Source organism: Sus scrofa, chromosome 18 (genome assembly GCF_000003025.6).
Source record: "Sus scrofa isolate TJ Tabasco breed Duroc chromosome 18, Sscrofa11.1, whole genome shotgun sequence".
NCBI classification, from domain to species: domain Eukaryota; kingdom Metazoa; phylum Chordata; class Mammalia; order Artiodactyla; family Suidae; genus Sus; species Sus scrofa.
Window position 1 is genome coordinate 55391641 of NC_010460.4, and position 26251 is coordinate 55417891.

General features: G+C 48.6%; 1 protein-coding gene across 2 annotated transcripts in view; it reads left to right on the forward strand.

Moving 5' to 3' along the window:
• VPS41 (VPS41, HOPS complex subunit) overlaps nucleotides 1–26251 on the forward strand; it is a 172974-nt gene that overhangs the window by 97986 nt on the left and 48737 nt on the right. The window contains exons 1-4 of one of the 2 annotated variants that reach the window (XM_021079091.1): nucleotides 7000–7285; nucleotides 10333–10452; nucleotides 11500–11646; nucleotides 19559–19625. In XM_021079091.1, the coding sequence (XP_020934750.1) occupies nucleotides 10357–10452; nucleotides 11500–11646; nucleotides 19559–19625 (310 nt within the window). In that variant the 5' untranslated portion in view covers nucleotides 7000–7285; nucleotides 10333–10356. Of the gene's footprint in view, nucleotides 1–6999; nucleotides 7286–10332; nucleotides 10453–11499; nucleotides 11647–19558; nucleotides 19626–26251 lie in introns of those variants that run through there. The other variant, XM_003134906.6, reaches the window with a different exon arrangement.

Below are 26251 nucleotides of genomic sequence, written 5' to 3' on the forward strand. Positions count from 1 at the left end.
GTTTATCTCCCTCCCTCCCTCCCTCTCTATCTAGCTCAATCACTTTGCTGTATACCGGAAGCTAATACAACCTTGCACATCAACTATACCACAATAAAAAAAAATAAAAATTTTAAAAGATAAGGCTGTATAGCTAACTGTCATTAACTTTGAGAAGCTTTTCCTCCCTTTTCTTTTTTTAAGATAAGGCTCTCTGTTGCAAGGGGGTCAGCGTTACGGCAGTTATAAGTTGGCGTCACCAGTAGAGACTGAATCACGGTTATTTCACAGGACTGTTTGGCTTGAACAGTTTTGTCTCTTGGACACACCTTGGTAAGAGGGTCCACATCAGCTGGTGCTGTGAGCACACAGGATCTGAATTTCGGGAACGGTGGTGTGTTTCCAAGAGCGGAGAGGCGAGACACTGCCTGGACAGCAGTTAGTCTGCAAGAGCACTCGTCAGGACGGTGATTTGGTAGGAAAACGCGTTTCCCACCTTCTTTGAGGGAAAGAACATGTGTGTGTCTGTGTCACCGTGGGGTCATTTTGCCGTCCTTTGTCTTTATGCACCTGGGGCTTCATCCCTGCCATCATTTACTTGTTTCCTTTCCGCGTTCTTACTCGTTTTCCAGCCAATATTCCTCTGATGTTTGCGACAGCATAAATTTGAACAAACTCAGCATCTAGTGGGGGTGAATTAGTTTTGTCCGTGCCCTGGAGCCAGAGATCTCCAGGAACACACCCGTGGCGCATGAGGAAGAGGGGGTGTTAGAAAGAGGGCATTGCGGGATTTGGGCTGATGAGAGGTGGTAGGAGAGGGTTCAGGGAAGCAGGGCTTGGCTCTAGATCGGATGCTCTCAGGAAGCAAGAATAACCCCATCACCAGGTATCAGCATACACCTTATCTAGAGGGAGGAAGGACCAAAGCAAAGCGAAGACGGTGAAGACGCAGCCGTCTCTCGTGCTAGTCAGGACAGGGAGGCGTTGGGTCATTTCTGCCGCTTGGAAAACATTCGAACTTCGGCTGTGTCCAGAAGTGATTCTGGAGTGGCCTCATGGCATGGTCGGGGGCCTTGTCTGATGTCGGTGTTGTGTGAAATTATTTATATTCACCCAGAGAACGCCATGGCCCAGCTGCGAATGCCAGGCCAGCTCCTGCCTGCCAGCTTTGCTCTGATGTGACAGATAAAATGCCCAGCATTTTCTAGATGGCTTCTATCAGGAAACTTTATGAAAATATATGTACAGTCTGATTTTATTCCTTTGGTAGAAATATAATCATGTATAATGTGACAGTATTCAGGGAAAGCTGTGTGTACCGAGTGACCAGCAATATCAGTAATATTGACACATACTCATATCTGGGCAGGATCATTTGCATCCTTTCTGACCTTCATTGGCTTTTATTCTCTGCTTTTTGGGGGCAGAAAACATGCCTTTCCTAATAATAAAAGGCAATAATAAAAGAATGTACAAAGCCATCTCAACTATTTTGTTTCCCTTTTCAACTCCGTATCGTAAAGCATATGAAATTCCCTACCTTATTGAAGTCTAATCTTAGCTCAGATGTTCTTCAGTGGTTACATTGCATTCCATCTTGTGGGTCAATTTCATTTTCCTAATCATTCTCATATTACTGCTTGTATCCGGTTTTCGGTTATCATAAATCATACTGTAATGAAGCCAGAAATCTTTGGGCATGGACTTTTATCTTGCTTCCTGAATGTTTTCCTAGCACTGATTCTCCGGATTGGACACCTAGGTCAAAGACGATGATGATTTTTTAGGCTCAGGACACATACTGCCAAGGAAAGTTGCTCTCCAGAAAACACACGGATTTGCATCAGCTGCGTTCGAAGGCCCGTTTCGCGGTATCGATTTGCCAATCTGATATACAGCGAAAGAGATTCCATTGTTCTATTTTGTAACTTCTTTGAATTATTAGTGATTTTGAGTGTTTTTCTTTACTAGTCACCTATATCTCTTCTTTTGTGATTTCTCTGTGTTCTTTGCTCGGGGCAGCTTTTAATATTACCGTAGCAGCCAGGACAATGATGACTGTCCATTTGATATTTATTGTCAGTTTGAGCACAAATTATCGCTGCTTCCTGAATAGCCTGCAGCCTTTCCTCCAATTTTGGAGAAACCTGGAATGATTATTCTTGTTCTAAGGAGGCATATATTATATTGGAGTCATAATGAGACCTTCGGGTAGATGCCGAACTGCGTAAAAAGCGGACAAAGACGTGCTGCTCCCGCGATGCAAGTCCGCCCCCAGACCTCTGTCCTGCGCCTCCTCCTCAAAGACTAGGCGAGATGCCCAGTTAAAAGCAGTTCATCTGACTTGGTTTCTTCTGCTGCGTCTTCATTTTCAGTTGTTCCCCTGCTTTACTTTGCGTCGAGTCAGGTGCTTGCTCGAATCCACAAACCTGCGCGTTCGGGCGCCCCTTTCTGTTCTTGGAGGCTTAGCCGCTTGGTGTTTCTCCTTCATAGCCTCACTGTGCAGAGACCTCCGCACAGTCGTCTGTGACTGAGGTTGTGTGTACTTAAAGTGAGAGCGATTGGCTCATCTCACAGAGCATCCATTCAGGGCTAATCACCCAGTGGATATGGCGTTTGTGTTTGCTCTGCTCTGATGGGGAGGGTCCAGCCTTGAACCCAGACGCACTGTGCCAGGCCGGGGATCGAACCCTCATCCCAGTGCTCTGGGGACGCCGCTGATCCTGTTATGCCACAGTGGGAACTCCTAAAATTTTATTCCTAATCTCCTCCTACCTTGGATTGAAAATCCTTCCGTGACAAGCCTCCGGCTCCTCGTTCCCCTTGCCCTCTGTGTCTTTTACTGAGGCAGTCTTACCTGGCACATTCTAACTTGCTGGGCTTTGCTTTTCTTTCTTTCTCTATTTTATGATCTCAAGCTCCAGCATCCTCTCTGACCAAGCATTTTGTCTTTTCTCCAAGCCCCTCGGTCCTTCCTGATGGAACACCCTTGCCTGTAGTCTTAGACCCCAGCCTCAGAGCTGGCAGTGTTGCTAGTGTTTAGGGAGACTGAAGGACTCGAGTGATTTATATACTTGAAGGATCCCAAGATGATGGAAAGGGGCCCATCACGCTCCCTGGCCTCCATCAGGGAAGAATGGGTGATGGGTAATGATGGGTGTTATGCTCCCAGAATCGGCAGCTTTATTGCAGCCCGATAGGAATCCCACCCCGTGAGTGGGAGATTCTGGGATGTGTGTCCTCCCCACTCTGTGCTGTAGGAAAGTACTGGATAGATTTATCAGCACAGAACATGGGAGAATAAAGTATATTGCTGAGGATGCGAGGGCTCCTATTGAAATATAAGTACCGAGAGTGCTGACTGCCAGAATGCGGATTTATGGGAAATCAAGCCCTAACATACTTTCTCCAACAAAAAATAGACCTCTTGGAAACAGTGTTTTCTTATGGAGCTTCAGTTCCTCCCATTGAGCTTAAATTGCTGTCAGTATTTGTGATAATGACAATTCAGTATGACAGGATGCGGAAGATGAACCAAATAAATTAACCAGCTGCTTTGAAAAGTGGTCCCCGCAGTGGCTTCCCCTAAAATGCTTTGTAGAACATTCACGCTCAGTAGGTCTCTAGGAGGTTTGATGGCCGGAAGAAAGCAAAGGATTTTATTAAATGTCAATGAAATAACCAGTGTTGTGGTAGTTACATTAGCCTAGAATGTTTGTGAGAAAAGCAGCTTCTCTGGTCTTCAGTCACCAAAGCAGAACTTCCCTGGGCATTGCTGCCAGACGGCGTGTCTCTGCCTGCAGTTCCAAGGATTAGGATAAAAGAAACCCTCATCGCTCCCGCCTGAAACCGTGTGTCCTGCAGAATGTCACCCATCCGATCCTCGTGTACCGCGCGGTGGCCTTTGGAGAACTTTCAGAGGCCAGTGATGGGAATAATTCCTTAACTAGTAGCTGAGACTTAGAGCTCTATGCTGTGTGTGCACAGGGCTCAGGAGGAAAGAAGGAAGTTGGATGGGGGGACGATGGACAGACGTGCTTCAAGGGCCAGGCAGGTCGTGTGGAGGCTGGAGAGGCAGGCCAGGCGGAGGATGACCGGAAGTGGGCTCTGTGGCCGTTGAAGAGCCTTGTGCTCGGGGACAGATCCGTTCCAGGGCTTGCTGCTCAGGCCAAGGAGAGGCCAGGAAGCATCCCTGAAATCAGGGAGCCTCCGTTTCCTAAACCAAACAGGGAAGGACTCACCTTCAGAGGACTTTGCAAGGTTTTGCCACGTTGGGCACAGATCATATCCTCTGGCCTTGAGCAAAGGGAGGGAGGCCACCATTTGAGGACAAGGACATGCCGTCAGTATAAATGAGCCATTCCTCAGCGTGCGACGAATGAACTGGATGACTCAGTCTCGGGGCTCCCTCCTTTAGGTCTGTGAGATGAGGGCAGATTCCAGTGTGTCAAAAATACCTCACGGCCAGAGTTCCTGTCGTGGCTCAGCGGCTAACAAATCCGACTAGTATCCATGAGGTCTCGGGTTCGATGCCTGGCCTTGCTCAGCGGGTTAAGGATCCAGTGTTGCCGTGAGCTGTGGTGTAGGTTGCAGATGCAGCTCGGATCCCGCGGTGCTGTGGCTCTGGTGTAGGCTGATGGCTGCAGCTCCGATTCGACCCCTCGCCTGGGAACCTCCATATGCCATGGGAGCGGCCCAAGAAATGGCAAAAAGACACACACACACAAAAAAATGCTTCACAGCCATTTCTTCCTAAAGCTGGGCTGAGTGATGGACGGGGAATCGCACAGGATGCCAGCAGCAAGTGAGAATCACGGGAACCCCGTGTGGAATTGTAATGGAAAAGAGCTCACCTCGCGTCTGCGGACAACGGAGGCAGGAAGGCGCTGTAGACTGGGAAAGTCGCCTCCGGGTCTGATGTTTGTTTCTCCTGGTGTCTGGCAAAGTGCACGTAAGATCTGGTTTCATCCTCTGAGGGATGTGCAGTCCGTCGGGGAGAGGAGAAGTAAATACATGGATTTCAGCGAACTCCGTATGACAGGTGCTCATGGTGCCATGACCCGGGGCCAGGCTGCCCCCAACATGAGTGTAGAACCAGGAAATTAGGCGGAAATTATTTCACTTACAAAACAATTCCCTGAAGTGACAGTCTTCTCTCATACATTTTAGGCTATTTCTTTCCAGATCATTTCTTATTTTTCAAGTATAAAGTGCTGAAACGGCCGCTGTTTGAAAAACACGAGAGAATAATGCAAATTGTGTCCGAAATTGTAATGGAATTAGTTAAAACTTGCTTCATCCCCAGAAGCTAGGTGTTAGCCGCCCCCTGCTTCTGTTTTGGAGCACCCATGAAAATGGGGAGCACCCATCTCACAGATGGGATGTCCTCTACCCTCGAAACTATACAAATAACGTGGAGAGGCTTCTTTGTTGCCGGATTCCTGTCCAAGCCGGGTACGCAGGTGTATTGTAGTGGAACTCTGGAAACCCGACTGAATTCAGAATTCTCTCCTCTTCCTCCTGCCCTCTGCTGGACGTTTTCCTTGGAGCCGGAGCAGACAAAGGGAGGCCCCAGCTCCCTCCCAGAACCACAGCAGAAGGGGTGGGTTGGCGTGACTTGGATTTGAAGCAGAATTGCAACAAGATTTTATTAACAGTTTCCGAAGAAGTTAGCGTCTTATTTAAAAGGTAGGCACAGTTTACAGGAATTAATTCTCAGGCATAATCAGGAGGCCTCAAATATCCCTTCTTTCTCTAAGGTCCGGTGAGTTTTGATACCGTTTTATTTCAGACATTCCCCTGAATTATCCTGACTGTGAAAACGGGAGAATGGACTTTCGTCCCCATACTTGTTAACATCACAAAAACGACCCACCTGTGCCACGCAGAGTGATTATAAAATAGAAATAGTGTGAGTGTCTCCTGTCACCTCTTTCTGGAATCATGAGTACTTCATAATGTGCCTTTTAGATTTTTACATACAGACGCATATTCATGATGTATGTGTATCCATTTATAAAAATGGATGTATAAAACGAAATAGGATGACTTAGAGGTCGTCCTATTGAATCCTGTTTTGCAGTCTGCGTTTTTATTTAATATGCCCTGAACATCTCTTTCTGTGCATTGATGTCCGTATACAGAATCATTTAAAAACAGATGCTGGAATTCTCCTGTGGCACAGCAAGTTAAGGATCCATCGTCGCCCCTGCAGCAGCTTGGGCCATGGCTGTGGTGTGGGTTCGATCCCTGGCCCAGGAACTCCCACTTGCTGCAGGACGGGCCAAATAAATACATACAGACACACGCTCTTCAAGCGTCTAGCTCTGCCACGTTTTACCCAGTGTCTTTCTGGCTGTCATAAATAACCTTACACACACTTTTACCCACTGTCTGGTCACTTGTGAGCAAAACCTTTTAGACGTGGACGTCTGGGGTCATATTTAAAGCTCTGAGCCCATAACGCTAAAGGGCCCTCCAGAAAGACGATGGGACGGTCTTACACACGTGCCCAGCTTCTCCCAGGGTCTGGCCGTAGCATTTGGATTCATCTTTGTCAGGTCCTTCTTTCCTTCTTTCTTCACCTGTCCATTCTAGGACCACTGCTATCTTCGCTCTGGTGTTAATTTCCTACAATATTTTACCCATCTGGCAGGGCAGATCTGCACCCCCACCCCCCAGCCTCAAATGGCTTCCTGTTTGAAAAATTCTTGGTATTCTCACACATTTTCAAATCAATTCAAAGCATTTTGGAAGCTTTGAAACCATTCCTTTGGGATTTTCTTTGGGTTTGCATTAGAATCATAGGTAATTCCTAACCTCATTCCTCAGTGAGAATTTTAAGTTGTAACAGCCAGGAACACGTTATCTATTCATTTCGTTCTCCTTCTCTGTCCCCCAGCACGGTGTTTTTGTTTTTGCCGTGTAGCTGGTTCACACACATCTGGTTTTGTTCATTATTAACTTTTAGAGCTACCATCTCTCCCTTGTTTACAGCTCTGATTGCGTCCTCTTGAGTTTCGGTTTATGCTGTCTGTGTTTTCATTTCCAAGTGCTCTGGTTGCGGTTTGATTTCCTTTCTTACCCAAGGACAGAGAATATTAATTTTTTTACTTCTTTTTTGTTTGTTTTGCTCTACTTTTCTCATAAAGTTGTATTGCAGTAGAGTTGATTTACAGGCTCGTAATGGCCTCTGCTGTGCAGCAGAGCAATCCCACTCTCTGTGTCGGACGGCAGGTCCCCGCTGGCCCGTCGTGCCAACCCCAAACCCCAGTCCTTTTCCCGCCGCCTGTCCCCTGTGGTAACCGTAAGTCTTTCAAAATTAATTTCTTAATTTTCTTGTCACCTGAGAATAAGAATTATTTTAAGGTCCGTCTCTGCTGTACGGAATATCTCATTTATGTGGTGTTGGGAGAGGCAGATCTTTTTTTCTTCTTCCCTAGATCAGTTCTGCTGTTTTCAAATACCACGTTTTCCCACATTGCTAGTGTTTCTTCTTGTTATCTCTTATTTACGAGAAGTGACGGTGAATTTGCCCATAGATTTTGGGAGAACTTTGTCTGGATTTTTTATTCTGGGCAACTGTGGGAGAAGGAAGTTTTATGTTTTCATTGTTGCTGAACTGGAACACAGTTGTCTGTTGGGAAAGTGGCTGAAAGAGAGTGTAATCGTTGGTGCAGCAGGGAAGGGCTGTATTTTCAAGCTTGCTTTCCGTATTTATTGAGACAGTTCAGAGTTTTTATGGATTGCTACAGTTCATGTGCCCAACTTATGTAACTGGCACAACGACCCTTGGGAAACACCCTCCTGTGCCAAGCCCGCCTGCGTCTCCTCCCAAGCTGTGTCTCCAGCCACCGGAAACTGTCCCTGCCTGAGATGCGCCCTATGGCACGGAGATGGGAGTGCTTTGCCGTATTCCTGCTGTGCACCTGACCAAGGAGGGCTCGTCCTTGTAATGCGTCGGGTCACAGGCCTCGCTGGGAGTCTTCTTTCTATCACGTTGTACAGGATTTCTCATTTAAAAATTGGGGCGCATGTCATTTTTCTCCCCAGGTGCCGATCGCTCCCCTTGTGTTACTACTTGGGCCATTTCCAGGTGGGACTTGGTGAGGGCGGGGAAGCTGAGGCCCACAGTCTCCCCCTGCCCATGCATCCAGCATCCCTTCCCACAGGCAGCTGTGGACCCCCCCGCCTGGTACTTTCCGCTCGGCCTGACCCCGCCACGGAGGGAAGATGAACCTCAGTGCAGTGTCATCTCGGGCAGGGCAGGAGCTGCGTCCTCAGGCTTTCACCATTCCCATACTTCAAACCTGTCGCATCCCAAGACACTGGACACCCTCACTGGCCACCTGCGCTCTGTTCTCTGCTGAGAAGAGTGGCTGTGGGAGAGGGTGAATCACAGATGGGGGGCCGGACCCCACGGTCGCTGACGGGGGGCGATTCCCTAGAGCCCGGGCGGGAGGGGAGGTGACGAGGCAGCAGGTTGGGGAGCGTAGGGGAGCCCTGTGCTCTGTTCCCCCGCTGGGAACAGAGGACTCCCCGTGTTAGGACAAGCCTTGTCTCCAGGCCCCCCTCTGGGCATGGTGAGGACACTGTGCTTTTACCGGGTAGTAGAGAACTTGAAACATTTCTGCCGTTTTCAAAGGACTCAACTTGGCTCGTTTGTGAAGACTAACGTTTGTTTATTTTGAGCCTCCCCCCACCCTGCTTTTTGTGCCCCTTTTGTCTGTAGGAGCCTAATGATTGGAAAAGATGTATAAGAAATATAAATAAAATGTGAATTTATTCTACTCTTACCTATTTCCCCCCTTTTTTGGGGGGCTGTACTATGGCAATAAATAATTTTGTAAAATAAATAATATACATTTAATATAAATTTATAAATTTTATAGAGTCAACATTTGCTTTTGTAAAAAGCAAATAATTTTGTAAAATAATATAAATTTAATGTAAATTTATAAATTTTATAGAGTCAGCATTTGCTTTTGAAAAGTAACTGTATTTCTGGATTATATGTCTAAAGTTATATGCTTTGAGTTATCCATTGTATAAAGCATATCTTATATCTATGTATTTATATACTGTATAAAAATCTTTTCTTCTGGGATTTAATTTGGCTATATCAAGAGATTTTTGTAATTGGGGGTTCCCATTGTGAGTCAGAGGAAGTAAACCCGACTGGTGTCCACGAAGATGCGGGTTCTATCCCTGCCCTGCTCAGAGTCCAGCACTGCTGTGAGCCATGGTATAGGTCACAGATGTGGCTTGGATCTCGGGTGGCTGTGGCTGTGGTGTAGGCCAGCAGCTGTAGCTCCGATTTGACTCCTAGCCGGGGAACCTCCATATGCCACAGGTGTGGCCCTAGAAGAAAAAAGAGAGAGAGAAGAAAATGTTTGTAATTGTATCCTTAATAATGCATGAATTTAGAATTACATCTGTATATAGAGGTTTTGATCACTTATTTTTGGTAATAAAATTTGTTCAGCAGATTTTTAAAAATAGTCTCTCTGTTAAAATAAAGACCTTAGCTACTCAGATTTTTTTTTTAAAGAAGCTTACTCCTAAAGCAGATTTCTCTTATACTATGACATGAATTACTGCTCATAAATCATTGTTATTTTTGTTGGATTAAATGAAAGACCCCTTCTAATCATTGCAGTTTCATCTGTGGCTAATATCTTATTTTAAAGGGGAAAACATTAGGAGCTATTGATTCCCCAATTTACTAAATTAATTCCTGGTCAATTATTTGGAGAACTTTGTGTAAGAAAAATCTTTTAGCTAATAGACGGAATTTTCCCTGAATTTTGGTGTCTTGGTGCCATCTTGTGGCTGGACTTCATAGTAACGTCAACACTCAAACATTTTTGAGCAGGTTAATACAGACAGAGTACTTTCCAAAATGGAAAAACAAAAACAAAACGCGGAGTCCCCATCATGGCGCAGTGGAAATGAATCCAGCTAGGAACCATGAGGTTTCGGGTTCGATCCCTGGCCTCACTCAGTGGGTTAAGGATCTGGCGTTGCCATGAGCTGTGGTGTAGGTTGCAGATGCGGCTCGGATCCCACATTGCTGTGGCTGTGGTGTAGGCTGGTGGCTCCAGCTCCGATTGGACCCCTAGCCTGGGAACCTCCATATGCCACGGGTGTGGCCCTAAAAGGACAAAAGACAAAACACACACACACACACACACACACACACACACGCAAAACCCACGTACCACTGCAAGTCTGCAGTTAAAATGTGGAAAACAATTTGTTTTCTACTTGATGAATGGACAGGCCAAAATTATAATGCATTTAATGTATGATTCTCAGTTTTTCAAATTCTGGTGTTGTGATATTTACCCTTAGTTGCTGCTGTTCGAACGGTCTTGGATGAGCAGGTGGAAGTCGTCGGTTCTGCATGAAGGAGAAGGGAACATCAGGAGCGTGAAGTGGAGGGGCCATCTGATTGCCTGGGCGAACAACATGGTAAGAGCACGTCCCCGTCTCCCTGCTGCTCGCTCAGAGCCAGAAGGACCCACCCGAGCGCTGGGGCCAAGGGCGGAGATGCCGCTCCCGCCGCTGCCCTTCCTAAGAGAGACCCAGGGCCAGAGAGACCTTATCCAGAAGCGTGAGGAAATTAGATTGCCTTTGGCTTTCGTCAGAGAGTCATTTCCAGTGTATTCTGGCCTCTGTTTCAGAGGAAGGGCCCGAGGCAGAGAGAACAGCCAGAAAATGAAAAGGCGTCTTAATAACGGAAGCGCAGCTTTGGGAATGTGGTCTGAAAGTACTATTTGCCTATTAGCCAGGGGAGAAGCCAGCGATGGGAAGCCAGGGCAGGGTTTTGCGGTTCTTCTTTCACCCCCAGTATAATCACGGTCCTAATTTTCCGTGTTTCAAGTTTACCCCGTGTGAGTTGGGGCCCAGGAGGGTGTTTCAGTATGACCTTTAGGAGACCTGGCATAGCTTTGGGAATTTGGGGTATAATTTGGCAAATCCGTGGAATGGTAGCAACCTCCCAGAATCTACTGTGCCCGGCAGGACTTCTTCCTCCTGGGTCACGGTCAAGGTAAACAGACGTCCAGCCTCTTGGTTCATTGCGATTTAGCTGCTGCTTTCATGTTTCCAGTTGCGTACTTTTAAAATGTCGAGTGTGGTTTTCTTCACGTAACGTTTTTTCAGATTCAAAGCTTCTCTGAAAACCATACTCCGTATTCGTGGTGGAACAACAGGGCTGTCACTTGCCGGTGGTCTTGGAAGTGGAGTTGTGGACGTCGGTGCATTTCCCACTTGGGTTGGGTTCGAGTCGCCCACACCAAACCCTTGTGAAAGCGCATTTGCCCGGAAAGAAGAGCGGAGGGCTCCTGGGGTGTGGGCTCTCCGCAGGGTTCCTGTGCAGTAGGAGTGGTTCTGTTGGGTGGCTCCTGGCAGTGCGGTACTTTGCAGGGCCGGTCATCACTGCTCAGCAGGAGCCGTTCCTGGCTTTTCCTTCCCTTTTCCCAAGCAGAGGCTGCCTCACGCTCCTGTGTCTTCCAGGGTGTGAAGATTTTTGACGTCACCTCAAAGCAGAGGATCACCAACGTGCCCAGGGACGATGTGAGCCTCCGCCCGGACATGTACCCTTGCAGCCTCTGCTGGAAGGACAGCGTGACCCTGATTGTTGGCTGGGGAACATCTGTCAAGGTGGTTTTGCTTGTCTTTCCCCTCAGTCCACGTTGCTATAAATCTACGGCTGATGGTCCAGGGGAGCCAGGCCATTTTCCCCTGCACATCGTCGTCATGTGATAATCATTTAATGCTGAGGTTTTTCCATACGCATAAGTTTCAAGCTGGAGCCTTTCTGCTCCACGCCATGCAGATCAAATCAGGAATGCTTCCGTGTTTGGATCTTTTTAAAATTTCCCCTAACCCGGTGGGCCTGAGCTGTTGTGGAGCACGTGGTTAGTGGTGTGGTCCCCTTGGGTCCCTTCTTTATCGTTCTTTCCCTCTCCCTTAGCTTTGATCCTGGGCATCTTCATTCAAGCTGGGGGTGGAAAAAGAAGGTTGAAACTAAGTCGTCCTGCTTGCCTGCTAATGGTTTGGTCGGGTAAAGACCCAGGCTCATTGATGATAAGGCTGGGGACGGTTTTGTCACTTTATATTACCTGCCTCTTGGGTGCCTTTCAGTAACGAGGTTCGCTCCCCTTTATTTCCTGCCGGGCAGTGCTTGGCTGGTACCAGGAATTTCAGAGCCCAAAGTTCTTTGCTTCCCTTTAAAAAGATACAGCTTAATCCAAGCAAAGTAAAATAACAGCGGCGATTAAAACAGGAAAGGAGCCCAGCAATAAAGAGTCTCGTTACTAGAAGAGCCCAGGCTTTCAAGGCAGACAGACCCGGGACCCACTCGGGCCTCCCCGCGTCTTCCCGCGTGACCCTCTCCTAGGCTCCTTCCCTCCTCCGCCCAGTAGGGTGCTCCTTGCTCTCACCTCACACGGTTTCGAGAGGATTCAACCAAGAGCTTAGCAGAGAATCTGACATACCATGTTTAAGAAGTATCAGCTGCCATCGTTAGGCCACGCAATTCTGGGAAAGTCATGAAAGAGACATAGCTATTTAAAATTCTTCTGTGGAAAAGAAAGCACAAAAATTATAAATGCAGTGACTGTTATTACCAAAATAAGCATTGCTCATTTGAGGTGAGGTCCTCGCGGCCCTCGCATTGATAGGATTCAGGCTCTCTTCCTTAATTGAACATGCGGTCATTGTTTGCATGTGTTAAATGAACACTGTGTGATTCCTGTTTAGGCAACAAGAAAGAGGTGGTACCCTGTAGTCTAGGATTAGAAAATGTGACCCCAGGGAGTTCCCGCCGTGGTGCGGTGGGTTAAGAATCTGACTGCAGGAGTTCCCGTTGTGGCTCAATGGTTAACAAACCCAACTAGCATCCATGAGGACTCGGATTCAATCCCCGGCCTCGTTTAGTGGGTTAAGGATGCAGGGTCGCTGTGAGCCGTGGTGTAGGTCGCAGACGTGGCTCGAATCCCATATTGCTGTGGCTGTGGTGTAGTCTGGCGGCTGTGGCTCCGATTCACCCCCTAACCTGGGAACCTCAATGTGCCTCAAGTGTGGCTCTAAATAGGGGAAAGACAAAAAAAAAATCTGACTGCAGCAGCTCTGGTTACTGTAGAGATGTGGGTTCCATTCTCGGCCCAGCAGAGTGGGTTAAAGGATCCAGCGTTGCTGCAGTGGCGGCCTAGGTCACGGCTGTGGCTCAGATTCGGTTCCCAGTCCAGGAGCTTCCGTGTGCTCTGTGATTCCCCGTTCCCAGTCCCCCTTCCCTTGCGTGTGTTCACTGATCCAATGAACTGATGTTCTTAATACTTTTAAATTTCTTAAATGGACCAAGTCGCTTTCTCCTTTGTCTTAAAGTTGCAATTTTCTTTTCTTTTGGTTAAAAAAAAAAAAGGAAAATTGGCCCGTAGGGACATGTAAGGAGTTTGCTGATTGCCTCAGAAATACTCCTCTGTTAGGCTGAAAAATGGTCTCCAGGGATAGCAACCCCTGTTTCTTTAGGGAGCAGAAGGTGTGGCATCCTGAGATGGGGAGGTGACCCTGCGTGCTCTGGGCGGGCCCCAAATGCAGCATCCTGACAGGCGGGAGTGGTGCCGCAGGGAGGAGAAGGCAGCGTGAGCAGGGACACAGGCACTGGAGAGACGCGGCCAAGGAACGCAGGAGCCCGGGGGCCAGAGGACGCCCCTTCTGCTGGAGCCTCTGCAGGGAGTGAGGCCCTGCCAACACCTTGACCTCGGCCCAGTGAAACCAGACACTCCGCCTACAGAACTCATTCTGAGAATGAATTTCTGTCCTTTCAAACCTCCAAGTTTGAGGTCATCTGTTACAGCAGCCACTGACAGCTACTGCCCTTCTCTGCCCAGCTCCCAGGCAGTGTTTCATGCCACATGTTGCCGTGAATTGGGGATTTCCTCCGACTCAGTAGCAGGTGGGGCACCGCTTCCCAGGTGAGAATCCTAGTGTCCTGCTGAGGGAAGAGAAGACAGAGTGTGTCCCCTCAGAGAGGGAACATCCTTAGGGAAAACCAAGCACAACAGCCGTGTGTGTGTGTGTGTGTGTGTGTGTGTGTGTGTGTGGTGTGTGGCCCACGTCACGCGGGCACCCCTCCTCGCCGAGCGCCAGGAAGGTTCTGGTGGGGCAAGTCCACACAGAAACCCCTGGGGGACATCGATGCTCTAGTGTGCAAAGATGGACGGGCAGGTGACTATACCAGGTGGATGGTGACAAGTGCCAGGAGGGGGCAGGGACGGGCATGGGGCCCAGTCGCGTGGTGCGTGGGCAGAGATCCGGAGGGAGGGGTGCGGCTCGGGGAGCAGCCCCCGGGGGCGGGGCGGGGGCAGGGTTATTGGCGGAGGAGGGAGCAGGTGTGGGGAGGGAGGGAGCAGGTGTGGGGAGGGAGGGAGGGAAGAGGCGGCGGGTGCTGGGATGGAGCAGGTCACAGGGGCTCTTGGGCCCCTCATGAGATTGCGGGCTTTGATTCCAGCGAGCTCGGGAAGCAGCAGAGGGTTTTGAGCAGTGAATTAGTCAAATGATCTACCTTGGATTTTTTTTTATTTTTTATTAAAGTCGATTCCTTCAACTTCTGCTGTACAGCAAAGTGACCCAGTCATTCATATATATGTATATACATATATATATATATATATATATGTATATACACACACACACACACATATACACACACGCACACTTTTTTTTCTCCCTACTCTCTTCCATCGTGTTCTAACTTGGATTTTAACAAAATTCTTCTGATTGTTGTGCGGTGCTGAACAGCAAAGGGGCGGGAAAAGAGAGGACACTGGCCAGGAGCTTGCGGCAGTAACCTCAGTATAAAGTGACGGGGTCTGGGGTCAGCCCGGTGCTGCTGCTGAGGACCGGCTGGGCTCTGCCTGGTATTTGGGGATGGTCGAATGTGGGCAGTAAGACAAAAGAGAGAGGAGAATGGCAAGTCTTTTCTTTTTTTTTTCACTTGAGCAAAAACTGGGAGGAAACGAAGCTGCCTTTGACTGAAATGGGAAGGCTACTGGCGGAGGTGTTGAGAGGAGGAGGAGGAGGACACGGGCGGGTTTTGGGTGGTGCCAGCGATGCCTCTTAGACTCAAGGAGACAGACCAAGCAGATGAGGGGTCGGGGCCCAGAATGTGCCTGTCCGTGCAGAGGGCTCCTGAGATCATCAGTCTGCACTCATGCAGCAGGAGAGCGAAGGCTGGCCCTTCCCTGTTCCCCAGTGGCACTTGCCTCCACCCCCTGCCCCCCAAGAGGCAGGTGCCAGGACAAGAGCTTAGGCCACAGCTGACAGGGAAGAAGAGGCCACAGCCCAGCCACCAGTGGCATCACATGTCCTTGTCTTTAGAGAGGCTGTGGGTGGGGGGGGGTTGGGGGGAGCCTTTCTACCTTAGGGCTGAAAGCATCACCTTTCAGGGGTGTCTGAGGATTGGAGGAGGCCCAGGCTGTCTTCAAGTCCTGTCACAGGCCCTCACGTCTCTCCTCTAGCCTCCACTCTCCTGTCGGGTCCCCCTGGCTCTAGTTTCATCCTCCCTTAAATCCGCCCTAGACAGTGCAGCCAGGACGACCTTTCTGGAGGACAGATTTAGAAGCCCCCCAGGGAGTCCCCTTACTCGGAGCCCGGCCGCCGCCTCTTTCACGCCGCTCCCAGGCTTCCGCCCCATCCACTCCCTGTTCCTCTGCACCTTCCTCCCCCATGCTCTCTGCTGCTGTCTGATCACCTTCCAACTGAGGGCCCCATGCTGTCGGGCTGCCCTGTTGCACCCGTCTCATGTCTCCTGCTTACAAGACACTTCTTCCAGGAAGCCTTCCATCCCTGCTGGTAGACGCCTCGGCTCTGTACTTCTGTGCTTCCCCCTCACACTTGAGTGAGATGCCTTGAGCATGTCTCCCTCACTGCCCCCAGATCTTCCAAAGGACAGAGCTACCTCTGTTTTACAAAGCCCATAACTCAGGACTGTTGCCCAGTGGTTACTCAGAAAAACCAGTCGATATCGCTATTTTGTGTATATGTGTACGCACACACATGCACATATAGCTACATACATGCACAGGTGTGCACACGTATGCACATGTGTATGCATATATGTACACACGGCACATATAGATATATGTGCACATGTATATATCTACCTACACACATATACACATGCATGTAGGCACATACACACATGTACACATATGCATAGACACACACATACACGCATATACACACAGGTATTTAAAACCATTTGAAAGCCTGCTCCTCATACACTTTTGTCGGCGCATTAAAGCGGTTGTCCCTTTGGCGTGTGGACTGTGCCTGTTGGACAGTTGAGTAGTTTCCCTCCTGAGTGTGGATTGAAGAGTAGGTAACTTATCAAAAGTCTATTGAAAGAGGAGGAAAACTGGGGAAGGGAACAGGAAATTGTCTGAGATGGACAGGAAACAGCCGACAGAAAGCAGTCAAGGAGGAAAAGAGCAGTCTCTTCTCAGTCGGTGGTTGTGCCTCCACAGCACTGGGGTCAAGTTCAGTGTCAGAGAAAGAACATCAAGACCCCTTGTGTCCGTGGGTCTGCAGCGGTGGATTCAGCCAACCTCGGATTGAAAATAGTTGGGGCACTGTCCGGAAAGTTTCCAACAGCAAAGCTCTAATTTGCTGGACACCAGTAACTACTGATAGCATCCCCATTGTATTAGGTATCATAAGTAATCCAGACACGAGTCATTGTGTACGTGTGTAGGGTACGTGCAAACACTGTGCCGTCTTACATAAGGGACCTGAGCATCCTCAGATGTCCGTGTTCCGGGGTCCTGTGGATGACTCTGCTGCCTTGTAGTCATCGCATTCCTAGACAGCGATGTGGATCTGAATATTAAACAAACAAAACCAAACCTTGCAAAATGTGCATTGATCTGTCAGTTCTACTTCTGGGGATTTATGCTAAGGAAACAAAAGTCCAAAAGTTTTATATACAGGTATGTTGATTGCCCTGGTGCTTGCATCAGAGGGAGAGAGAAAGGCAAATAATTCATGTCTAAAACAGGAATAAGTAGGAGGACCCGCTGTGGTGCAGCGGGTTGAGGATCTACCATTGTCTCTGCAGCGGCTCAGGGTGCTGCTGAGGCTCCGCTTCGACCCCTGGCCTGGGAGCGTCCATGTGCCATGGGTGTGGCCACAAAGAAAAAAAAGCAGTGTTGAGTAAACAAATTACATGACATGCCTGTGATGAAATACTGTAAAGATATTAAAGAATTGTGGAGGAATACCTAAATACATTAAATTATTTGTAGTAAATGTTGGGTTAATAAAAGCAGCTTCCACAAAAATGTGGATTGCTAATAGTGGTTCACGTCCTCCTGGAACAGCAGGTAGTAATTCATTCCTTCCCTGTGAGTTTTCTGTATTTTAGAAATTTTCCCATTGTGGCTATACTTAGGGTTACAGCTGTAAAGTAGCACAATACATGCTGTGTCTAAAAGAAGGAAAAACCTGGCCCCTCTTGAAAGTTGGAGAGGGGTCATCGCTTACCTTGAGGCTCAGTCTTAACCTGGATGGTTGGACTTAATGTGCATTTTTTCTCGTTTCTTATAATGAAATAGAACGTGCTTACTTTAGAAAATGAAGCAAAGAAAGTACAAAATATCGGAGTACCTGTCGTGGCGCAGCGGAAACGAATCCGACAAGGAACCATGAGGTTGCGGGCTCAATCCCTGGCCTCGCTCGGTGGGTTAAGGATCCAGTGTGGCTGTGGCTGTGGTGTAGGTCGCAGACGTGGCTCAGATCCTGTGCTGCTCTGGCTGTGGTGGAGGCCGGCAGCTGCAGCTCCGATTAGCCCCCCAGCCTGGGATCCTCCATGTGCTGTGGGAGGGGCTCTAAAAGGACCAAAGACAAAAAAAAAAAAAAAAAAAAAAAAAGAAAGAAAATGTAAAATATCCATGGTCCTCACCCTAAAACCAAAACACCCGCTGTTGTTGTGTTGTGTGTGTATAAGTGAGGTATATTTAAAAGTAAATATATAAAATGTCTATCCAAAGGAATGAAATAATGCCGCTGGCAGCAACGTGGAGGGACCTAGAGATTATCCACTGAACGAAGTCAGTCAGACAGAGAAGACGAATCTCGTATGATATCGCTTATCTGTGGAATCTTTAAAAAATGATAAATGACTTTATGTACAAAACAGAAATAGACCCACAGACAGAAAACAAAGGCACGGTGACTGAAGGGGAAAGCAGGTGGAAGGACAGATGAGGAGTTTGGGCTGAGCCTGTCCACACGGCTGTGTATAAAATAGATGCCACCAAAGACCTCCTGTTTAGCACAGGAAACTGTACTCAGTATCTTGTAATAACCTGTAAGATTATTACAAAGAAGGGAGAATAATCTGAAAATACACACACACACACACACACACACACATATATATATATATATATATATATATATTTTTTTTTTTGTCTTTTTAGGGCCACACCCGTGGCATGTGGAGGTTCCCAGGCTAGGCGTCTAATCGGAGCTGTAGCCACCAGCCTACGCCACAGCCATAGCAACACCAGATCTGAGCTGGTCTGTGACCTACACCACAGCTCACGGCCACGCCACATCCTTAACCCACTGAGCAAGGCCAGGGATCGAACCCGCAACCTCATGGTTCCTAGTCGGATTCATTAACCACTGCGCCACAACGGGAACTCCTATGTATATATATGTGTATTTTAGAACTAAAATCATGTTGCTGTATACCTGCAACTAACAAAGCACTGTAAATCAACTATACTTCAATTAAAAGAAAAAAACTGGGGTGGGGGGACCTGTATCCAAACTGTATACATACAGTTTAAAATAGGGGCTGATAAGCTTTTTCTGTAAAGGGCTGGTGGTAAATGTGTTAAACCTTGCACACTATATACTGTTTCTGCTGAGGATTTTTCTTTTTTTCTTTTTCCTTCCCTTTCTCCCTCCCTCCTTTTCATTTTTTCAAGCCTTCAAAAATGTAAAAACTATTTTTAGCTTACAGGCCATAAAAAAAACAGACAAGTGGCTGGACTGGACTTCGCCAGCGCTGATTTAAATTTTATAATCGGTTGATTTTAACGTGCCCGGGAGAGCATGTGACACTTTTTTTGCGGAAGTGTCATGCATGCGCAGCAGTGAAATACCTTTACTGCTGTGTCATCGGAAACATGGGGAGCCCTGCTGTGCACGTTGCCAGATTGGCCGTTGGGCGGTTTTGGCCACTGCTTCTGCCGGAGCTTCGTTTGGACGGTGGTAGAGGTGGGCCGAGTCCAGTTGCAGAGAGCAGGTCGTTGGAAACACGTGAAAACCGAATTACAGTTCCCTTCCTTCCTTGGCCCTCCAAGGAGACTTTACGGAGCAGTGATGTTGGAGAGTCTAAGTCGCGGAGGTTCACTTCTGTCCCTTGAGTCACAGGGCCGACTGTTCGCTCGCCAGCTGCAGGGCTGCGAGGCTCGATTAGCCGACGTGTCGGGTGTGATTGAAATGGGATGACGCGTGTTGCAGCCGATGAAGAAAGTAACCTGCGGGTTTCTCTTCTCAGATATGCTCGGTGAAGGAGCGGCACGCCGGCGAGATGCGGGACCTACCGAGTCGATACGTTGAAATAGGTACGGCCTCTGTGGTGTGACCTCCCCAAGGGAACCGTGTCGGGAAGGACAGGCCTGACGCCCTGTTCTGCAGGGCTCGCCACCTGCCCCTCGGTGACATGGAGCAGGAAGCTTTTGTTAAGTTATGAAACTTGGCGGGAGAGACCCTTTTTTTCCCAGCTCTGTTCTTACCCAATGATGTTGTCGTGGGCTCTGAAGTTGCACAACCATGGGTGGGGTCCTGGTTCTGTCACTTAGCGCCTGGACTCTGGACAGGTCCCACGTGCCTCAGAATTCTCATCTGTAAAAGGCAGGAAAGAGAAAGAGTTCCCGTTGTGGCTCAGCGGTGACGAACCTGACTAGCATCCGTGAGGAGGTGGGTTCAATCCCTGGCCCCACCCGTGGGTTAAGGATCCAGTGTTGCCCTGGGCTGTGTGTAGGTCGCAGACGCAGCTTGGATCCGTGTTGCTGTGGCTGTGGTGTAGGCCAGCAGCTACAACTCCGATTCAATCCCTAGCCTGGGAACCTCCATGTACTGCAGGTGCAGCCCTAAAAAGCAAAAACAAACAACAAAAAATGCAGAAGAGAATACCTGTCCCACAGGTTGTTCATGAAAATTCTACGAGTCATGCCTGCCCGGCTCGTAATACCGCCATCACCCCTGGCCCCGTCGGCAGTCTGGTCCGCGCTGCCGCGGTCTCACCTGGGTCCTGCAGCGGCCTCCTACCTGGTGTCCCTCTTCCCACTGCGCCTTCCTGGACCTGGGCCCCGCTGCAGTCAGAGCACACGTCAGATGGTGTCACCACCTTCCGTCCCTGCCCTGGTGCTCAGGGTGGAGGTGAGACTTCTCAGCACGACCACAGGGACCTGCGTTGGCCCCTCGCCTGCCTTCCCAGCCTCTCCTCTCGGCCTCTGCTCCAGCCACACGGGGCTGCTTCTGCCCATCCAGGCTGCTGCTTCACTTCTCTCTAGAATGCTCTTCTTGCCCCTTTTCCCTTCACTGACCCCTTGTCATCTTTGATCAGACTTCAGCTCAGGTGTTGCTTTCTTGGGAAAACCCACTGGCCCTTCCTAAGCAGGTCAGATCCGTGCCAGGCATGGGGAAGGTTCCTCTGTCCAGCCCTGGATCATGTGTGGTGATCAGGTGGCTCCTCAGCGCGTTTCTGTCTCTTCTGGACTGAAGCCTCCTTGAGGGCCACACTGGGTCTGTTTTTGCTCAGTGTTTGTATCTCAGGCATGTGACCTGATACCTGGCACATAGTCGGTGTTAAATAATATCTATTGTGTTGAATGACTCGGTGACTGTGGGAAACAGCTATTCAGGAAAAGAATGCCAAGGATGACATGCCAGTCTCGAACTTGGTTCATGACCTAATGCCAAAATTATTCAGACAAAAAGGACCAAAATTGACTGACTTTTGTCCATTAAACAGAGGGTAAAAGCTCTTTTTGTGTTATCTAGAACTGAGCAATAGGAGACAGTTTTGTGGCCAAAAAAAAGTTTGCCCTATTATGAGTCAACTGAAAAGTTGATTTACCCATTTCCATGGTGGATGCGGAGTATACATTTGGTGGCTTGTTAAAACAGGGCAAAGCTGAGATAAATCATTTGCCCCGATTATATTTCTAGAAACAGAAAGATGTGCCGACCTGGCTAATACGGTGACAGCATTTAAACCTGGGATATTTTGTGCTTGAAGTCAGAAGTTGGTGGTAGGGTTTTGGTAGTTTTTTCCGGGGGAGGCATTGCCTTAGAAGGATAAATAAATACATAAATTCATAGTTCAGATTTCTCAGCATATGAACAAAACAGGTATATGCAGAATATAGTGGTCCTGAGAAAAACTGAGGAACAAAATGAAAAGACTGAGAACTGGAAGATAAAGATAACTTTTTTTCAGTATTTCCCTCTTCTTTTCTGCCCCTTCCCTGCCTGCCAGGAAAAAACAAACAAAAACAAAAACCTGAGCATCTCAATGCATAGTATCCTGAGAGATAAGTATTAGAATATTTATATGCAGACAAGTTTAAAAAACAACCACCACCACCACCAAGAACTCTGGGAATTTTAGGATGTAAAAATTGCCAGGAAAACATAAAAATGCAGCCGCCATCATCTCTCCTTGGTCAGCATTTACTGCTCGCTTCCTAGGTGTGGGGGGGCATTGCCTGTGTGCGTTACCTGCTGCCATTCACGTCCCTGTCACAGCGGCCCTTTGAAGGGCAGGTGGCATGTCCCCTGCTCTGCAGCTGAAGAAAACGGAGGCTCAGGAAGGCAACTAAGCTCCAGGGTCATCCTGCCTTGGCATTAAAATGCCTAGAATCTAACTCTGCGGAACCTTCAGATTTCACTCTCAAGGGGACCAGGCCTTTTGCCAGATTCCTGTCTGTCTGGTCAGGTCGCTTGACCTCCGCCCCCGTGTGAAATGGAGGTGATGAGACCTCTACCCTCCCAGGGGGCCGTGAGCCTCAGACGTCAGCGGGGGAAGGAGTGTCACCGTAGGTGGCTTGCAGTGGCGCTGGCTGACTCGAGGCGCATAGCACGTTATCAAGGCGCTGGACCTCGGGCCCGGCCCCAGGGCTGCTGACAGCCGCCCGGTGGCCCTAGAGCCCTGGGATCCCGGTATCAACGTGAGGCGCATCTGTGCTTCAATTTACGTGAAGTAGACCGTGTGTGGGACTCACAGTGTCACCTCCTGGACGTTTTACTACTATGGTTAGTGGTTAAGTACCGTTTTTTTCCCCTCTTGAGAGCAAACCTTTAAGGATATAAACCATTTCCCCAGCAGGAGGCAAAGTGGCTTAGATAAGAGTCCTTGACTAGGATAAAGGAAAAGAGAAATATTAGGAGGGCTGCATTACAATCCGCTCTAGCCCTGAACAGTATGAGCCAGCCTTCCTTAGGAAATGAGGTGAAAAATGGCATTGAGATGCAGGGGATATCCGTGGCCGCACACCTCTTAGGAGCCGCAGGTTTATCACTCTTCCTCCTGAGTCAGAATCTCAGAAACAACACACAGGTATTCCTCTCAAGCGGATAGTACTTTATTCTTACAAGTGAACACTAATAATGATAATAAAGATGAAGCTCACTGGCCAGTCTCCAATCCGTGAAAACATAAGGTTACCTAAGACGCGGGGGTGTCATTTCTTCTTCCAGTGACAGTGTGCAAAGTAGGCTGTGGCCCATTCCCGCTGTACTTATTTCAACTGAAGTTGGGTCTCTGGTTGTCAGAGGACTCTCTGGCACTTTTTACCAAAGTCATCCACGGTCTTAATGGGATGGCATTTGGGAGCTGATGCTGTGTTTGGGAAATGAAGCCAATATGTGTGTGTCCTTCTGGGGGCGTCTCCTGCCTGCCTGGGCTAGATGTAACTTACATGCGAGGAATTAATGATTGACTTCCTGGCCTTGAGCTCAGGTGAAAGTTTGTTTCCCAGCCAGTAATAATCACGAGGAGAGCCACATGGGAATCTGCGTGAAGCGACAGAGAAGCCGGAAGAAAGAGCGGGAGGAGGCAACAGGGGCGTCTTCTTCACCTGAGTCAAGCGGCTCTCTGCCTTGCTCTGTTGCGCGCGTTCTTGCGTTTTCAGCTCTTGACTGATTGGGGAAGCGGTGACTTGGAAATGGAAGGCCTGGTGCCTATGGTGGAGCAGAGCTGGAGATTAATGCCTTTCCTAGATCTAAGTGTCTCTCTCCACCACCTGTCACCCTTCTGACCCAGACACACAGGTTCCAGCAGTGGGACTGTTCTCCTGTGCATGTGAGTGACGCGATTCTTCTCCGTGTCTGAGTCTCAACAGGAGCCGGGACGGCTCTGCTGCCGTTCAGGGTGTTGGGGCTTAAGGATCTAGCTCTGTCTGCTTTTGTTTGTTCTGTTACACGTCTGCTCCTCTCGCCCTTCCTCCTCCTCTTCCCCGCTCTGTGCTGGAGACTCGAGTGTGTGTTGGACATGGAGTTGATAAATGTTCTCCAGAGTAAGTAGCAGTAAGAAACCCGAAGCACTTGAAGTAGTACGTATGTTGTGTCCGTTTTATAACAGCCACACCAAGGCACGTGCTGAACACGTTACTGACAGTTTCATTTGTTCCTCACAGTGACCCCAGCGCGTGGGGCTGTTAGCCCATTTCACAGGCGGAGAAGCTGAGGTTCGGAGGGTTCGAGTAGCCCACTCAGACGCAAAGAAGGCAGCGTGTGATAAGCCTAGGGTTTCAGAGCTGTTGCTCCCAACCGCTGTGCCGTCTGTTCGTCCATGCCCGCCCTCCGCCCAACCCCAGGCCCTCCTTTGCAGCCAGAGGCGCTGATGAGAAGAAAAGAAGCTGGGCTCTCAGATAAAAACCATGGGGTAGAAATTCTCTGAAGACCCTTTAACTATGCCAGTGATAATGTCTGCTCACCTGGTCTTTAAAGATGAAATGGAAAGGCAGTATGCTGGTTTTATTTGCATTCAGTGAAGTGTCTCATTTGGAAAAGTAGGAATTCTCTTTCCCCTCTTGTATCCTGGGATTGGCAGCGCTTCAGTGTTTCCCTCCAAATTCTTAGGGAATCTCTAGAAGCTAGTTGCCTTGAATGGCCATCAAAATTATTTCTAAGGAGGGCGTTCTCGTCATGGCTCAGCGGAAATGAATCTGACTAGCATCCGTGAGGTCACAGGTTTGATTCCTGGCCTCGCTCAGTGGGTTAAGGATCCGGCGCTGCCGCGAGCTGTGGTGTAGGTCGCAGATGCAGCTCGGATCCCACGTTGCCGTGGCGGTGGTGTAGGCAGCTATTGCTCCGATTTGCCCCCTAACCTGGGAACTTCCATGTGCCCCGCCTTTAGCCCTTAAAAAAAAAAAAAAAAAAAAAAAGATTTCTGAGAAAAGGGAATCAAATCCAAACAGTGACGTGACCCTTTGAAACAGAAGCGCTCTGTGTGCGTGTTCTTGGTGTCTGACCTAAGTTAGTCGTCGCATCAGAGAGGTTGGGGGGGTAGGTCTCAGGACTTACTGTTTGTTTATTTATTTTAAAAGATTATCTCATTGTGGTAAGAACTCTTCACATGAGATCTACCCTCTTACCAGATTTTAAAGGACACGAGACATTGTTAGCGGCCACAGGTGTAAATGTTGGCCGGCAGGTCTCCTGCTTCATTCATCTCGCTTAAGGGCAACTTAATGCCTATTGATTCGCAGCGCCCCAGTTCCCCCTCCCCTTTAAACCTTGATCCTATGAATTTGGCTGTTTTAAGCGCCTTGTGTCAGTGGCCATGTGGTGTTTGTCTTTCAGCAGCTGGCTTCTTTCGCTTGCCTTCCTCAAGGTTCATCTGTATTTGCCGCATATGGTGCGGCATTTTCTTCCTTTGAGGCCGCGTAATATTTCCTTTTATGTATATGCACCGTGCGTGCTTTACCTGTTGCTCTGGTGATGCCGTTTAGGTTGTTTGTGTATCTTGGCTGTTGTAGGTGATGCTGTAGTGAACACGGGTGTGCTGGTGTCTCTCGAAGATCCTACTTTCACTTCTTTGGGATGCACACCCAAAAGGGAATGGCTGGGTCATATGGCAGTTCTTTCTGAAACTTTCTGAAGTTTTCCGTAGTGACTGCACAGTTTGCATTTCAACCACAGTGTACGGGTCACGCAACCAAAAACCCAACAGCACTTTTCCATCGTAGCCCTGGGGACCCCCAGATACACGTAGATGGCAGAACACACCAGTAGTCCAGCACCCACTGTGGTTCCAGTGTCTGAGAGAAAACAGAGGAGGCAAGGGGCTTCTCAGGCACTCGAGGCCAGAACCCCACAACAGCCGGAGGGTGTTTTCTGGAAGAGACCATGGCTGCCCTCGAGGGGCGGGTGCAGGGCTGCGTTAGGGTGAGGGGCTCGGACAGCCCAGCAGCCCCTGTGGACCCTCACAGGTGAGTGGCCAGCCCTTCTTGCAAGCGCCGAGCCCACGGAGAATAAACCCTGAGCGGATGGGCAAGAGGAAAGCAGAACGAGAGGCAGAGTCCAGATGAAGTCCCAGAAAGCGCGGGGCCGGCGCTTTAACGCGGGATGAGGACTGCGGATGAGGGCTTCCGTGAGGTCAGAGGACGGATCCCAGCTCCTGCCTCCTCCTGAGGCATCAGGGACTCCCCCCACACACACACACACAGAAGCAAGCATGGAAAAGTACCAAGCTTGGATTCCACACTAAGGTTTAAGGAAAAACGAACACGGAGCAGAATTAACCTCCTTGGCAATGAAAGCACACCAGAAAGAAACGCCCACAAAAGAGGTCACAACTGTACCGCCTCACAACACCTCCCAGGCGTTCTGAGGGCGCGCTGGACGGCGTGAAAGAACAGTAAGAATCAGAGTCTTGAAATCTCAAAATGACAGAACTCAAGAAATATTTATAAACAAGGTAAGAGATTATTTCAGAAATGAAAACTACACTGGAAGAAATGCAGGAACAATAGAAACAAACATAATAGAAGCTATAGGAGAACTAGAAGAGGAAAAAATTATAAGCACAAATAAAGGGAAAAAAAGATTTGATTAAATGGTAACTATTAAAGGTAGGCAAAGATGATTCAGCCTACAGGTTAGAGTCCCAGAAAACAAAACAAAACAAGAGAATGGAATAAATACCAGAAACAGTAGTTCAAGAAAAATTTCCTAAAACTAC